Source organism: Engraulis encrasicolus, chromosome 24, assembly GCF_034702125.1.
Source record: "Engraulis encrasicolus isolate BLACKSEA-1 chromosome 24, IST_EnEncr_1.0, whole genome shotgun sequence".
NCBI lineage: Eukaryota > Metazoa > Chordata > Actinopteri > Clupeiformes > Engraulidae > Engraulis > Engraulis encrasicolus.
Genome location: NC_085880.1, coordinates 10637177 through 10654676, shown reverse-complemented (window position 1 = coordinate 10654676; position 17500 = coordinate 10637177). Strand labels below are relative to the sequence as shown.

At 46.4% G+C, this 17500-nt stretch overlaps 1 protein-coding gene across 1 annotated transcript in view; it reads left to right on the top strand.

Moving 5' to 3' along the window:
- Positions 1 to 17500, top strand: part of camkmt (calmodulin-lysine N-methyltransferase) — a 155391-nt gene that overhangs the window by 113242 nt on the left and 24649 nt on the right. The window contains exons 7-8 of the mRNA XM_063192051.1: positions 1246 to 1312; positions 6762 to 6836. Coding sequence (XP_063048121.1) covers positions 1246 to 1312; positions 6762 to 6836 — 142 coding nt within the window. The remainder of the gene's footprint in view (positions 1 to 1245; positions 1313 to 6761; positions 6837 to 17500) is intronic.

Sequence of the window (17500 nt, the reverse complement as noted above, 5' to 3'; positions counted from 1 at the left end):
TGCATTTTAAAACAATAAAAGAACTGTAGTAACAGACTGCACACAGCAAAGCAGTACAGACGGTGGAAGTAATTGACTTTTTGGAGAAGAGCATAAGCAAGGGTGATACTGTACTGTATTTAAACTTCAGTTAACAATTTGGTAATGAGGTATGACACTGTTCGGCGGCAACCAACAGAATGTCTACATCTTCTAAACATGAGCTTGAGTTGGTTGCTCCTCTGATTGAACGTTAGTAGGTTAAATCTTTCAGCTTCAAATCCTACAGCTTTTTTCAAATACTTTGACCAATTGGTTCATTTGGCTTCAGAACATCGAAAATTCCCACTCAATATTTCTAATTTTAGAAAAGATTTAGTCTTCTCATTTAAACCCTCTCTCGGTTCCTCTGACACGCACGCACACACACACACACACACACACACACACACACACACACACACACACACACACACACACACACACACACACACACACACACACACACACACACACACACACACACACACACACACACACACACACACTCACGCACACACACACAGAGACAAAAACTATTAGCTGCTCTTTAACAAGCCTGTCTGTCTCCACATTTTAACCAGGTTAGCATTTAGCCCCGTCTGCAATGTGTCCAGATCTGTGCTGTGCTTTAAACCTGCCTAATTATACCCTTCCCCATTCCCCCAGTCAAGCCTGCCCCAGCCCCAACCCTGCTCTCATTATCCACCACATGTGGCAGGTGGAGGGTGTGTGTCTGTGTGTGTGTGTTTGTGCGTGCGTGCGTGCGTGCGTGTGTGTGTGCGTGCGTGCGTGCGTGCGTGCCTGAGTGATGGAGAGAGAGAGAGAGAGGGAGAGGGAGGGAGGGAGGGAGGGCTGTTAGAAGGTTAGTCCTTTGGCCATGCCTTAAACCAGATCAATTATATACGGCCGGGTGTTACTGCCCTGCCCAATTGCAGGCATAATTTGCAAGCTTGTGTGCACATCGTCTGATGTGTTTTCTGTAGTGTGATGGTTTTATAGTGTTTGTGTGTGCTTGCGTGCGTGTGTGCGTGCGTGTGAGTGAACATGCATGCACGCGCACGCGCCCGTGTGTGTGTGTTTGTCTGCGCGGATAAGTATGCTTAAGTGCGGAAGGTTTTTTGCAGATTATTGATGCATTGAATTTTTGAACCACAAACGTGTGTGTGTGTGTGTGTGTGCGTGCGTGCATGGCATTTTCCTCATGGTCCTTAACTCCCCCATCAGACGTGCGCAGCGTGATCGACAGGAATCGACAGGCCAGCCTCTTCACCTGCCCCGACGTCTCCAGCCGGTAAGAGCAGTTGCCATGGCAACAGGTCCACCACCCTCACAGGTGCACTCCCCTGCTCCCCATTTGACCTTTCACCTTTCCAGACCGACGGTCAAAGGGGATTGGTGAGTGGTGGGAGTTGGGGGTCTGGGGTTTTCCCCCTTCAGCAGAGACTCATGGATGAGGTTAGGAAAGCGACCTTAAGTCATATGAAGGTCAAAGGGTTTTTTATTGTCTATATTGACAATGTAATGAGCATTACAAAGGACCGACAACTTAATGCGCAATTAAATATGCAACTAAAATACACGCATGAATGCACGCACGCACACACACACACACACACACACACACACACACACACACACACACACACACACACACACACACACACACACACACACACACACGCGCGCACATCCACACTGATCCACCTGGGACTGATGAAACTAGGCAAATGAACTCACCAAGTGGTGACACTGACATTACCATAGTGATTATAGCGTTGGCATTTAGATAACAATAGTGATGGGCGCCTGATGGGAGACTGTGACACACAAGAGAAAAGAAATCTGATGAGTGCTTCTTTAATCATTTATTTTTGAGATTTGTGTTCATTCATTGACAAAGTCAAGCACCCAGTGTAGAACATTACACTACAAGGTGTTGAGCATGGTTATCACAAGGTTGCAAGTCAGCATGGTTATCACAGGAGAACAAGTCTCATCACCATGGTTATTAGCAGTGACATTGCACATTGCAGTGACTATTAGAGTGGTGAATGTCAGATGACCATGGTTATTATAGCATTGAATGTCACATCACCGTGACGAATAGATTAGTAAATGTCACGATTAGAGTAGTAAATGTCACATCACCATGACGATTAGAGCAGTGACGGTTAGAATCACCATGATTATTACTGTACAGCGGTGACTGTGACATTACCGTGGTGATTAGAGTGGTGACAGTGAGATCACCGTAGTGATTTGGCCAGTGACCGTTAGAATCGCCATGGTTATTACAGCGGTGACAGTGACATCACCAAGGTGATTAGGGTGGTGACAGAGAGATCGCCACGGCGATTGGAGCGGTGAGCGAGAGATAGCCGGGCTGATGTGTTGTGCATCAGGCTCTTCCATTAGCTGCTCTCGTCTCTGTTTATCGGGTCACGGAACTGCTTTTAGACTAAGTTTTGTGCATGCACGTGTGCAGGGCCACAGACAGCTTTGGCTGGGCCCGGGACAAAATCATCTGAAAGGCTCCCCTCTCAATATATGCAATGTAATGGAGACCCAGCGCTGGGCACGCTCCTCTCCATGGGCCCAGGGCAACTGACCGCTTTGTCCCCATCTCCCCCCCCCCCCCCCCCCTGCCAGCTTCCCTGTGTACGTGGATGTGTTCTGACGAGTCTATTACAGATTCCGTGATAATTTGTCTCGGCAATGAGGGATACCAATTGAGCACTTCAAAACTCTGTGCAAAACATATTAAAGTTATGAGTTCTTTGTTCAGGGCAATGTGAAGAAGATGCTTCAGTTTCAAAGTATCAACATCAACGTATCTTTTCAAAATTGTGACTGTCTTTTTAGGGTCTCTATCTCTCTGGGCAGGTTTGCCAGCAGGACACAGGAGAGTGTAGGGAGAGGGAAACACACACACACACACACACACACACACACACACACACACACACACACACACACACACACACACACACACTCTAGTTTCTTAAAAACATTCTCAAAAACATTTTCCGCCAAAGCATGGTTTTGGCCTTCTTTACCCTTTGATAATGAATCCCCAAACCAAATCTCTGACTAAATTGTCTGATGAAGCTAATCTTGCAAGGAGATTCCGCTAAAGAATGAGCCAACAGCCCGGCGTTGACGTTCCCTTGCTGCTGGTCACAAGTCAATGAATGAGTGAATATAAGCATGTGGTAATGGCAGTTGTGCAGGTTTCACATACCATACTAAAGGGTATTGGCTACTTTTGCCGATTGTCGGGGCTATTAGGAGGCGCTCCCAGCAGCTCGCCTTTGTGGCTTAAAAGAACGCAACATCTGTCTGCATGCTAGCGGCAGTCACATTAAGTGCTTCAAATTACAGTTTTTTGGTTGAAAGTAATGCTTCACATGGTATTTTTTGTCAGTATTTTTTTTTTTCCCAGAGGCCAATTGACCATTTGCTTTTAGCCACATAAGAGTAGCTATGACTGTGGTGGTGAAGAGGAGTTTGTGTGAGATAATGCCTGTGTGGAAAAGGTGAATGGTGATTGGGCGTCTTAAGGTTTTAGCGGTAACCATGAGGTGACCTCTGACCCCTGTCGTCATGGTTACCGGGGGGCAATTGCCTGATTGAGGCCTATCAGTGTGTGTGCAGGCAAATTGGCACACCTCTGATTGACAGGGCTTGTATAAAAGACAGACAGGCGTGCAAACACACACCCATGCATACAGTTTGATGCGGACTTGTATTTACTCAGGCGAATAGACACAATGCAATGACTCACAAATGTCTAGTCATGTCGTCACAGACATGGGTATACAGACACACACACACACACCACACACACACACACACGCACACACGCACCCACAGACACTATACACTCTTATTCATAGATCTGAAAAACTGTGGGGTATGAGGGGTAATGCATAGCAAAGAAGGAATTACTTCAGAAAAAAAAATATTTAGCATTTCAGCTGTTCTAAGTACAGTCTCCCACACCCCACCCCACCCCACCCCCCTCAACTCTCTCCTTTACACTCTATTTCACACACACATACACACACGCACACACACACACGCACGCACGCACGCACGTACACACACACACACACACGCGCACCAACACAAACTCTCCTTTACACTCTATTTCCCACACACATGCACACACACCAACACAAAGTCTCTCCTTTACAGTCTATTTCCTACACCTCCCCAGCCGTGCGGCCCCTCCCCTTTGTCTATTTACCCCGGGATGATGAGGAGACGGAGGTAAACGTGTAATTATGCTTGCATTACGTTGATTGTTTTCTTTACAGATTAAGGCTCCTGTCAGAACACACGGTTTGAGAGGGGTTGGGGTCATGCACAATCGGATGGAAAAGGCTCTGTGTGTGTGTGTGTGTGAGTGTGTGTGTGTGTGTGTGTGTGTGTGTGTGTGTGTGTGTGTGTGGGTGTGGGTGTGTGTGTGTGTGTGTGTGTCGGTGTGTGTGTGTGTCGGTGTGTGTGTGTGCGTGTGTCGATGTGTGTGTGCGTGTGCTTGTGTCGGTGTGTGTGTTTAGAGGGGGGGGCTGCGCACTCGCATTCTCAAGGCAGCAGATAATAGCCTGTAGCTCCCCTGCTGAGCGCTAAGATTGTATTTCCACAAGACATAATTTTTGTTTACCGAGTGTTAATAATGACTAATTAATAATCAGATGCGATGGCCTGGAACCCATCTCACAAGCTCTTAAGAACAGAAGAAGGAGAGAGAGAGAGAGAGAGAGAGAGAGAGAGAGAGAGAGAGAGAGAGAGAGAGAGAGAGAGAGAGAGAGAGAGAGAGAGAGAGAGAGAGAGAGAGAGAGAGAGAGAGAGAGAGAGAGAGATGGAGAGATGGAGAGAGAGAGAGAAGGAAGTAGAAGGAAATGAATCGAGCAGGAGCATATGCATTGTGTTAATATGAATGAGCATGAGTTTGCTTTTACGGCGCGGGATGATGGAGTGACGCAGGATATGTTGACCCCACTTTGCAGGATGGAAAATATTATAACAGAGAGAGAGAGACAAAAGGGAGGACAGGAAGAGAGGGAGAGAGAGGGAAGGGGGGATGAAGGAGAGGGAGGATGAAAAAGAGCAAGAGAGAGGGACAGAGAAGAATATTGACGGATGATGCAGAGGGAGAAAGTAAGACGATGAGAGAGGGATAGAGCCAGGGATGATTGGATGCTGGAAAGAGCATTAAAAGAGGGTTGAGGAGAAGAGGGATGGATGAATAAAGAGAAAGGGATAGAGAGTGAGAGTGATAGAGAGTGAGATGGGTGTGGAACAAGGCAGATAATGGAGAGAAAGAGGGATGGAGAGATGGATTAATGGTGCATGTTGTAAAGGGCAGGAGTAGAGAGGGGTGTGGAATGAAATGGGGGAGAGAAGGAGAGAGAGAGAGAGAGAGAGAGAGAGAGAGAGAGAGAGGTGTCTATTGAGATGCAGGAAAGACGGAGACAGAGAGAGGACAAAGAGAGAGAGGGATAGAGATAGGGGTGCGAGAGGAGAGAGAGAAAGAGAGAGTGATGTAGAATGAGAGAGAGAGAGAGAGAGAGAGAGAGAGAGAGAGAGAGAAAGAAAGAGAGAGGGATGTGGAATGAGATGGGAGGATAGATAGAGAGAGGGGGGGATAGAGAGAGGGGTGTGGGATGAGATGGGAGGGGAGAGATATAGAGAAAGAGAGAAAGATGCGGAATGAGATGGGAGGATGGATAGAGAGAGAGAGGGCTAGAGAGAGGGGTGTGGGATGAGATGGGAGGATGGATAGAGAGAGAGATGGCTAGAGAGAGGGGTGTGGGATGAGATGGGAGTATAGATGGAGAGAGAGAGGGCTAGAGAGAGGGGTGTGGGATGAGATGGGGCCTCCCGTGGTGATGTTCAGGAGGATCTTCAGAGTGTCGGCAATTACCCAACATTTAGCCGAGGAGGCGGTTGCCGGCGGCGATGAAATGCGTTGTCGTGGCGATGGGCTCACGGCGCGCCGCCAGCAGGGTACCGATTGGGCCGTCTGAAGCGCCACCGAGCCGATCATTCGGTCATTCAGCCGCCTGACCGGCCGCCTGACCGCACTGCCACGCAACACACATCTCCGCCCAAATGTCCTAGCACACAAACACGACAACACACCGCAGCGCAGCGCAACACAGCGCAAGACAACTCACAACAACACATCACACCACACCGCACCCAGGCACACGGCACCACAAAAACACAACAGTGCCCTCAACACACAACCTGCCTATCCAAATGTCTGAGCACTACAGCACAAGATAACGTACAAAACTGTCACCACACCACACCACACCAAAGCACACTGCAGCGCAACGCAAGTCAAGACACTGCACCACACCGCCTGAAAGCGTCACACAACACACAGCACACAATCAGACTTCCCAGACACCTGACCACACCACAACATGCCACAGTACACTGCATCAAAGCATGCTGCAAAACACAACACACATCAAAACTCTGATCACCCCATGGCATCAACAACACAACTACAACATGTAATGATACTGTACATCAAATAAACACACACACACACACACACACACACACACACACACACACACACACACACACACACACACACACACACACACACACACACACACACACACACACACACACACACACACACACACACACACACACACTCTGACTGCACATGTGTTTGTGTGTGTGTGTGTGTGTGTGTGTGTTCGTTTTCCTGACAGGGTGGTGAGATGGGACAGTGAGAGTGACGTGTCTGCGTTGGAGAGCTGCTTCGACGTGGTGATGTGTGCCGACTGGTGAGCATTCTCCTCCTCTTATTCACCTCTGAGCACACACACCTTTGTATGTTGGTATCTGATCTGTGCCACATACCTCAGCCGGTCTGCCTATGTGCGAAAATGACACTGCTTGCTTGATCTGTAAAAACATAGAATGTTAAAGTGTTTTTAAAAGAACTGTGAAGCAGTTTATTTCCAGAGTCAGTTAGTTACATATCATTTTGATCTTTCTCCCGACATCTGTTGTAAATTTGTACTATTGCAACAGTTGGGGATAATACAAATGTCTGAGAACACTGATGTTCAACAAACTCAGACTATGCCAAACTACCCCGATTTTGTTTTCCGGGACCCCTATTCATTTACAAAAGAAATGAGCCAATTTATAGTGGTTTGAACTACTACATGTTTGTCACTTGTCACACAGGAATGTAGTAGATAGTAGGCCCCCACATTGATTTTGTAGAGTTTCTGTGTTAAAAACGTCATTGATGTTCTGATTGTGCGTATTCAATGCCAACACCAAATTAATGTAAATCAGATTATTCTGAAAATGGCCTGATTCCAGAAAAAAATGTGCGTCACTGTATATAATTCTATTAGTCCCACTCAAAACGTATAAGGTAGGTAGGCAGGCAGCACAGATCAGGTAGCGACTTGACACAAGGCAACAAGGAAGAGAAGTAGGGCGTCGCGGTGTTATCCTTCCCCCCACTCCCCCCTCCAGCACAGAGGACGGCGATCAGATGGTTCCTGTCTGCCGGGACCCTGCTGGCCGCATTACTTCCCCTACGCTGGTTCCTCCGACAGGCTTCAGCCCCTCCGACACCGACCCCCCCCCCCCCCCCCCCAACCACACACACACACACACACACACACACACACACACACACACACACCCTTCCTTTTTACCCCTCCGTCTTTTTTTCATTTTTTTTTGCTTTTCTTTACCCCCTTCTTCTTGCTCTCTCAGAAATTGCCTCTTTTTCATGGTTGGTGTCCCAGCAAATGGATGACTTAGGCAAATTGCAAATAATTACGCCTGGGTGCAGAAAGACAGACGCTAGAAGAAAAGGAGAGAGAGAGAGAGAGAGAGAGAGAGAGAGAGAAAGAGAGCGAGAGAGAGAGAGACAGGGAGAGAGAGAGATTCTAAGATAGAAGAACATATGCAGCGGCAGGACACTGGCGGAAATCTTTGCAATGTAATATTAAAGAAAAACATAAAGGCCTTCCAGACAATCATTAAGAATCATCAACTAACCCCCCAATTATTCAAGTTCAACAATGTAAATGTCTGCAACCCAAAAACATGCACAATACTCTGCATGCCAGCTTCTAAACAGCAGAAATACAGCTCTCTTACCACAGGCTACTTCAACCTCTCTCTTTGCTCTGATTGTTTTCCTGACACTGTGACCATCATTATTGCAATTCACAAAAGAGGAAAACAAAATAAGACTTTAACAATTACAGAGGAACCTGTGTGAAAGGGGAAGATATTGAATTTCATTTGAAAGGGACGTAATTGAAACCTTTGTTACGAAACACAGAACCTGGTGTAGTAGAAATCAAATTCGACTGAGGTTTTATCCCTGCGTAACAGGTGGGGCTCACTCAAACGAAAATTCTAACGAACAAAAATAACATGCAAGAACAACAGGAAAAAATGTATATGTATGTATTGCAATTGCTTCCAAAATGTTGAGGTAGTACATACAATACCATTACATAAGATTACTTCAATCAATCAATCAATCAATCAATTAATCCATCAAAATGTGTTTATATAGCACAATATCCCAATGCCAGCTCTGTAGGCTGACATGATGGCTCCAGTGCTGAGAGTAGCGGCGTTAGAGTGTAACGGCGTTACTAACGGAGCCTCATTTTGAGTAATGGAATAATTACTTAATTACTTTATCCATAACTGTAACGTCGTTGCCGTTACTCGGGAGGTAACGTTGCTCACTACAATTTTATGAATTGCAGCGCCAGTGTGCACTGGCAGCTGACAAAATCAAGGAGCAAATGGCAACGCCGCATAAATCTGTACCAAGCCGGCTTTTAACATGCTCACATTCACCCTTTGCATGCATGAGAACAAAATAGCTGAACGTGATTTGCTAAAAAGTGTTAAGTGGGCGGAGTGTCGGCTATCTTGCTCCCACGCGCGTAAACACAAGTCATTCTACACACAGGGCAGGGAGCGCATAAAGTATAGAAGATACAACGGCAGTAAAGCCGCGAGGTTGCATGTTCCAACGGTAAATACCGGAATCATTTAGCGCTAGTTGCAGTCAAATGCAATAATGTTTATATCCAAAGTATATGTGCATTGGAAATAAAGTTATGTCCGTAATGAGCGACTCTAATTTCACTAAGCACCTCTCAACTTCGCATGGTGGCACACGCCTGTGCAGCTAGTTTCAGCTGTAGCAAAGAGGGAGACAGAGGCAAGCCAAACCTGATTTCTTAGGACACGAGTGAGCTCAACAAAATAATCGCCAGGTATGTGGTTGAAAACATGTCTCCCCTATCCACTGTTGGGTCGGAGTTGTTAAGGGCTCTTGCTGCAAAAAAAGAATCCATCTTGTGGAAGAGAAATGAGCACATCCCTAAATATGTTGTGAAGAACTGGATTAACATTCATCACTGATAATAGGCCTAGGTCATGAAGATATTTGATAATAGCATCTTAAGCAAAAAGTAACATCACAGCCAAAATAACATCACATAATAAGGATGAAACCCCCATTTAACTGTTCTTTTGTTTCTATGACATTTTAAGTAAAAAAAAAATTTTTTTTTAAAGTAACACAAAAAAAATAATTTCCCTGGTAACTAGTTACTTTTATGGTGAAGTAACGCAGTTAATAACGCAATTACTTTTTGGAGAAGTAACTGATACTTGTAATTAGTTACTTTTTCAAAGTAACTTTCCCAGCACTGGATGGCACCAATTACACACACACACACACACACACACACACACACACACACACACACACACACACACACCTACACACACACACACACACCTACACACACACACACACACCTACACACACACACACACACACACACCTACACACCTACACACCTACACACACACACACCTACACACCTACACACCTACACACACACACACACACACACACACACACACACACACACACACACACCTACACACACACACACACACACACACACACACGTCTCATGTGAAACGGGAAGTATTAATATTGTGTGTGTGCGTGTTTGCGTGTGTGTGTGTGTGCATGTATTCATAAACCCGTACTTCAGACAGATATAAGGAAAGAGCATAGGCGATGTGTGTGGGCATTCATGCTTGTGCAAAGGTACTGTGTATGAACAACTATTTGTTTGTACAGTAAATGCACAGATGATCATGTGTTTGTGCGTGTAAGATGGGAAACGAGAGAGGGAGAGAGAGAGAGAGAAGTAGAGACAGAGAGAGAGAGCAATTACAGTGGTATATGTGCATATACTATTTTAGTGTGTGCGTGCGTGCGTGTGTGTTTGTGTGCGTGCGTGTGTGTGTGTGCATGTGTGTGTGTGTGTGCGTGCGTGCATGTGTGTGTGCGTGTGTTCGTGTGTGTGTGTGTGTGTGCATGTGTGTATGTGTGTGTGCGTGTGTGTTTGTGTGTGTGTGTGTGTGTGTGCATGTGTGTGTGTGTGTGCGTGCGTGCATGTGTGTGTGCGTGTGATCGTGCGTGTGTGTGTGTGCATGTGTGTGTGTGTGCGTGTGTGTGTGTGTGTGGTGATGAGGGTGGCGTGTACAGCATGACATTATTCTAATGGCAGGGAAATGGCAGGTAATGTGCAGGTGAATGGAGCAGGCGGGTGCGAGGAGAGGCATTTGTGCTTGTAATAGGGGGTACTTTATACTGCTCTCTACAGAGAGCGGGTGGCCACCCTGACTGTGTGCATGTATGTGTGTTAGATAGAGAGAGAGAGAGAGAGAGAGAGAGAGAGAGAGAGACAGAGAGACAGAGAGAGAGAGAGAGAGAGAGAGAGAGAGAGAGAGAGAGAGAGAGAGAGAGAGAGAGAGAGAGAGAGAGATCGGTGTGAGAGAAGCCGAAAGCGCCTGTGATTACCGCCTATCAGGATATCTGCCTTTATGAGTGTATTTATGTGTGTATTTGTTCACGAGTGTGTACACCACTTGTCAATTTGTGCGCGTGTCGTGTGTATTTCTGTTTGTATTTGTGTATTGTGTGTGTGTGTGTGTGTGCGCGCGCTCGTGTGCATGTGTGTGTTTATATTTCTGTGTGCATTTGTGTGTGTGTACATGCATCTGTGTGTGTGTGCGCGCGTGCACGCATGCATGCATGCGTCTGTGCGTGCGTGCGTGCGTGCGTGCGTGTGTGTGTGTGTGTGTGTGTGTGTGTGTGTGCGGGGATGAGTCACTCAGCAGTTGTCCGTCCCCTTGTCATCATGGCACGGTGCTCTGCTCTGCGCTTTGCGGTGGCTGTAATTGCCCGTCGTCAGGGCAGCGATCGCCGCAGCGATTAGCGAGATGGCCGCCATGACGCTCACCTGCTAAAAGGTCAACAGCTACACTTCGCTCTCCATTAATTACACTCTCTCACACAAATGGAGAGAGAGAGACAGAGAGAGAGAAAGAGAGAGACAGAGAGAGGCGGGGGAATGACAGTAAATTGGAGGAAAAGCGCTAGAGAATTAGAGAAGCAGAAATGAAATGAGAGAGAGAGAGAGAGAGAGAGAGAGAGAGAGAGAGAGAGAGAGAGAGAGAGAGAGAGAGAGAGAATGACAGAGGTAGATTGAGATGGGTGGAGGGAGGGAGAGAGAGTGAGACACAGATAGGGAGGGATTGTGATAGATGACAGAGGGGATGAGGAGGAATAAGGTGAGGATTACCATCAGAGGAAGTTCATCTATAGACACTCCATCAGCAGGAGAGAGAGAGAGAGAGAGAGAGAGAGAGAGAGAGAGAGAGAGTAAGAGAGAGAGAGTAAGAGAGAGAGAGAGAGAGAGAGAGAGAGAGAGAGAGAGAGGAAGACAGAGGAAGAGAGGAAGAAATTGACAGAGATCACTGATGTGGCTTTGGGTAATGAATTAGCTTTTAGCACTCGTAGCCCTATACACACACACACACACACACCTGAAAAGAAGTGTGTGTGTGTGTGTGTGAAAGAGAGAGCGAGAAACAGAAAGAGAGGTGTACACTTCTAAGGGCTGATGGAGAGACTAAGAGCTACAGTAGGTATCATGTGCAGGTACAGTGTGTTGTGTAACTGCATAAGGTTTATTTTGCTTCTTTCTTTCTTTTGATATACTAGCACAGAGCCTGTGCCCCTGTTGTGTTTTCTACTGTTAATGCCTTTAATGGTGTAGCATACCATACCATCTTATCATAGTACCGTCGGCAGTAACCCTATAAACTCATAGTAGGGAAATGAAAATGAAAGTGGATGGTTATTGATTCCAAAGCCAAACATATTGTTAAAACAGATGGAATCAGATGATCGCTATAAGATAATGTTCAGAATTATCCATGCAGCAGCCATGCAAATTTGAGATCCCACAACAGCTGAACAACAGGTGGCACATGGCTGTTCAGAAAATAAATATTTGCATTCACAATATTATCAATGGAATGTGATTCATTAGGAGTGAACTACTGCCTCGATTTACTTACAGTATGGAGCATGGAGGTAAGGGTATTGTTGCGCTCTAGATGTTACGAAAAATAACTAGGTGCGTGGACCCAAAAGAAGTAAGGTATAAGGTTGGAGCAGGTTCGCACACTAAACAAGACGCAAAGGTCAAGCACAAGGAGTTTTTTTTAATTAGAGCAGGGTAGAGCAGACATTTCAGGCTGCTGCCATCATCAGTGCTCTCTGTGCTCGCAATGAGCCCAAGATCAGAGCATGGAACATTAATCGGTCCGACCTAGCAACAGTCACTCCTGGGGGTCGAGACATAGCCAAAGGTGAAATCCATGGCTATGCCCAGAGCGGCAAAGTGAGAAAAAAGCCAATGAAAATGAGTTTAACAAATATCTTTGGCATTTTATGTTCTAATGACGTGAAACGTTGCACTGCACAACATCGTGCCATTGGAAAGTCACCCTCCAAATTGGAGATCATTCGGTGGAGTGTTGGTGGGTGGGAATTGCATGTGGAACAGATAAACAAACAGGAGGAAACACAGCCAGACGTTTCTTGGATCATATTTCTTATACCAGTAATCATGTTATATTATTATAATATAATTATAATAAAACATTATATATACGTTTACTGATATATATTGTAGGGGCTTTTATTGCTTTGTTGTCAGGAAAGATTGTGACATGTAGAGAGTAGGAGAAAAGGACGGGGCAGGGCTGGGAAAAGACCAAGGCCGGACTCGAACCTGGTTCCCCATGGACATGTAGCCTGTTCATGGCATGGGGTTATAGTGTGATGCAACACAGCACCCCCAATTGATGTGTGTGTTTGTTTTAATACTGTATGTTTCTGATATCATTCAGCTCTTGTGTGTGACTCCTTTTCTTCTTGATATTGGAATTACGCACAGAGTTAGTTATATTACATTATATTGCATTATATTATATTATATTATATCATATTATATTATATTGTATTATATTATTTTATATTATATTATATTATATTATATTATATTATATTATATTATATTATATTATATTATATTATATTACAGAAATGCACAATAACCAGGAGAGAGGCACGGGTGACACCATGTGTGTGCTTTATCTGTGTGTGTATGTATACTGGACGGTATGTACCGATGCAAAAGTTATACAGAAGTGCTAAGAAAAACAAGTTTGTACACCTCATAAGTAGCCATAATACGAATAAAAACATACGCTCTCTACCACATGCACATTCAAACACGCACGCACGCCTGCACGCACGCAGGCACGCACAAACACATACACACATACATTCTTGTCACACCCACAAATACAAACATACACCCCTCACCCCACATACACACAGACACTCCCCCTCCCACAGACACACACACACACACACACACACACACACACACACACACACACACACACACACACACACACACACACACACACACACACACACACACACACACACACACACACACACACACACACACACACACACACACACACACACACACACACACACACACACACACACACACACAGAAAGCCACACAAGCACACAGCACGCTTTGTGGTCTTGTGTTGGCTGGCAGGCTGGCTGGTATGGCATGGCGTGTGGCGATGAGCTGGGATTCCAGTGGACTGTCTTGTCTTGTCTCGTCTAGTCTAGTCTGACTGGTGGCAGGCAGGAAGGCAGGAAGGTAGGGTGGCGTCCAGTTGCGGAACAATTGCACACAGGGCCCCCGGGGCAAACCACCTATAGGGCCCCTCCATACAGCCTGCCATTGTCACAATAACAACACCAATACAGGAGGGCACCTGGGCCCCAGTGCAAATGCCCTGCTTGTCCCCCCTATAGCTCCGCCCCATGGTGTTGTCTTGGCACCGTCAGCCTAGAGCTTGGCATCGCCAGCCTGCCAGCCAGCCCTCTCTAAGCTGCATGTGTGTGGGCACAGAGATAAAGCGCTTCTTTTGTATTGTGCTTGTGTGTGTGTGTGTGTGTGTGTGTGTGTGTGTGTGTGTGTGTGTGTGTGTGTGTGTGTGTGTGTGTGTGCGCGTGTGTGTGTGTGTGCGCGTGTGTGTGTGTGTGCGCGTGTGTGTGTGTTTGTGCGTGTATGTGTGTTTGTGCGTGTGTGTGTGTGTGCGCGTGTATGTGTGTTTGTGCGTGTATGTGTGTTTGTGCGTGTGTGTGTGTGTGTGTGTGTGTGTGTGTGTGTGTGTGTGTGTGTGTGTGTGTGTCTGTGTGTGTGTGTGTGTGTGTGTGTGTGTGTGTGTGTGTGTGCGTGTGTGTGTGTGTGTGTGTCTGTGTGTGTGTGTGTGTGTGTTTAAAGCCTGTCTCTGCTTCCTCTGTGTGTGGGTACACGTGTGTGCATATGTGTAGTTTTGAGTGTGTGTGTGTGCGTGTGTGTTTGTCTGTGTGTGTCCTGCAAGCCGCAGAAATCTCACGTCTTAATTTTTTGTTTGTTTTTCTAAAGGATTGTTTTTGTTGGAAAAGAAGTTTTCCTTCTCTTATCCTGTTAATGAGCTGTCCATGTGTTGTGTGTTTGTGCGCGTGCAGTGCACGGGTGCTCGTGTGTGTGCAAGTGTGTGTGCAAGTGTGTGTGTGTGTATCTGTGCCTGCATGTGTGAGTGAGACAGAGAGAAAGAGAGAGAGAGAGAGTAAGCATATGTGCTTCTGCTTGTACAGTATCTGTGTGTATTTCATCTGACCATACTGGAATCGTCCGGCATTTTGGTGTGCGTGCGTGTGCGCGTGCGTATGTGCGTGCGTGCGTGTACTATGTATTTATGTATGTATGGCCATCAGTAAGTATTGCCAACACACACACACACACACACACACACACATGAATGCGCATTACCAGCCGACGTGTGTTTTGGGTGGAGTTGCAGGAAGGGGGTGGGGGTGGGGGTGAGGGGGGGGGGGGGGGGGCTTATTTATCTGAAATCCTTTCATTTGACAAAAAGCATTACATGGGCAACAGCAGAAGAATTAGTGGCACCGAATAAGGAGACAAGCACCACATGATGCACCCAGGGGGTGGGGGACAACACACACACACACACACACACACACACACACACACACACACACACACACACACACACACACACACACACACACACACACACACACACACACACACACACACACACACACACACACACACACACACACACACACACACACACAGAGAGAGGAGTGAAACACACAAACACACACTCACAGTAATGAAATACACACACACACATAGAGAGCGAGAGAGTAATGAAACACACACACACACACACACACACACACACACACACACACACACACACACACACACACACACACACACACACACACACACACACACACACACACACACACACACAGGAATGAAAAAGGAAGGTTTTTCCCCGCTAATCGTGAGAATCATCTGATTATCCTAAGCAGCTAAGCAACACCATATGATTTCGGCATCCGGAGCAATTTAGTAAATGCCCCCCCTCCAATGCCCCCCCTCTTCCCAAAATCACTGATGCAAGCCAACACACACAGACACACAGACAGACACGCAAGTACGAGCGTGCACGTACACACACACACACACACACACACACACACACACACACACACACACACACACACACACACACACACACACACACACACACACACACACACACACACACACACACACACGCACGCACCCTCATACACACACACACACACCTGGGCACATGATCAGACACAGAGCCACACCCTCATACCCTTATCCAGCTGATTGCTTTTGCTTCACAGTGGCATGAATTAGTTGATGAGAATAAGTTATCAATGCCTGATAAGTATCAATGCCTGATAAGTATCAATGCCTGATAAGTATCAATGCCTTTCTCCATCCTCCATCCTTCTCTCTGTCTCTGTCTCTGTCTCTGTCTCTGTCTCTGTCTCTGTCTCTCTCTCTCTCTCTCTCTCTCTCTCTCTCTCTCTAACTCACTCACTCACTCACTCACGCTCTCTTTACCCATATATTCCCCTCTCTCTCTTTCACTTTCTCTTTCTCCCTCTCACATTCTGTCTTTCTCTCTCTCTTACTCTCACCCCCACCTCGATCCCTCTCGACCTATCTCTCTGTCCCTCATTCTCTCATCCCTCTTTCATGCTCTCTCTTGAAGAGAGGGTTGAGGAGCTGGAGACAGTGGGATCAGACTTATTCTTCAGTAACATAGTTTGCCTCAGGCGAGAGATAAACCTTTAAGAGCTCTGTTTGGGATTGCCCAAGTCCACCACAACAAAAGCTGTCCTCTGCACTTTGTGCGCGTGCGTGCGTGCGTGCGTGCGTGCGTGCGTGCGTGCGTGCGTGCGTGCGTGCGTGCGTGCGTGCGTGCGTGCGTGTGTGTGTGTGTGTGTGTGTGTGTGTGTGTGTGTGTGTGTGTGTGTGTGTGTGTGTGTGTGTGTGTGTGGTTCTGTATCTGTATCTGTATCTGTGTGTTTATTGGCATGGTACTTTCTGTGAACCGCGCTGTAAAATGGAGGAATTTTCTTGAAAATGAACTAGGAAAAGAGTATGAATTGGAGCAAATCCCTTAAGATGGCTAGACTAGATAAGTGCACCGGTGGAAGGCAGCAGAGCTTTGTGAAGATGCTCTTTACTCCGCCCATATGCACATATGTCATTCATATTCATATTTCTATTCATATTAATGACAACAGATGCCGTGGTGTGTTATTCATCTGTTAAAATTTACATTTTGCAATCATGGCCAATGTACGCTGTAGCATTTCTCCTTGGGAGTGAGTCTGCCGGCCTGTCTGTCTTTCTGTCTGTCTGTCTGTCTGTCTGTCTGTCTGTCTGTCTGTTTATCTGCCTGTCTGTCTGTCTGTCTTTGTATCTGTCTGTTTATCTGTCTGTCTTTGTATCTGTCTATCTGTCTGCCTGCCTGCCTGCCTATTGGTCTATCTCTTGGTCTGTTTGTCTCTTTTGGTCTGTCTGTCTGTCTGTCTGTCTGTTCGGTCTGGCTGTCTGTCTGTCTGTCT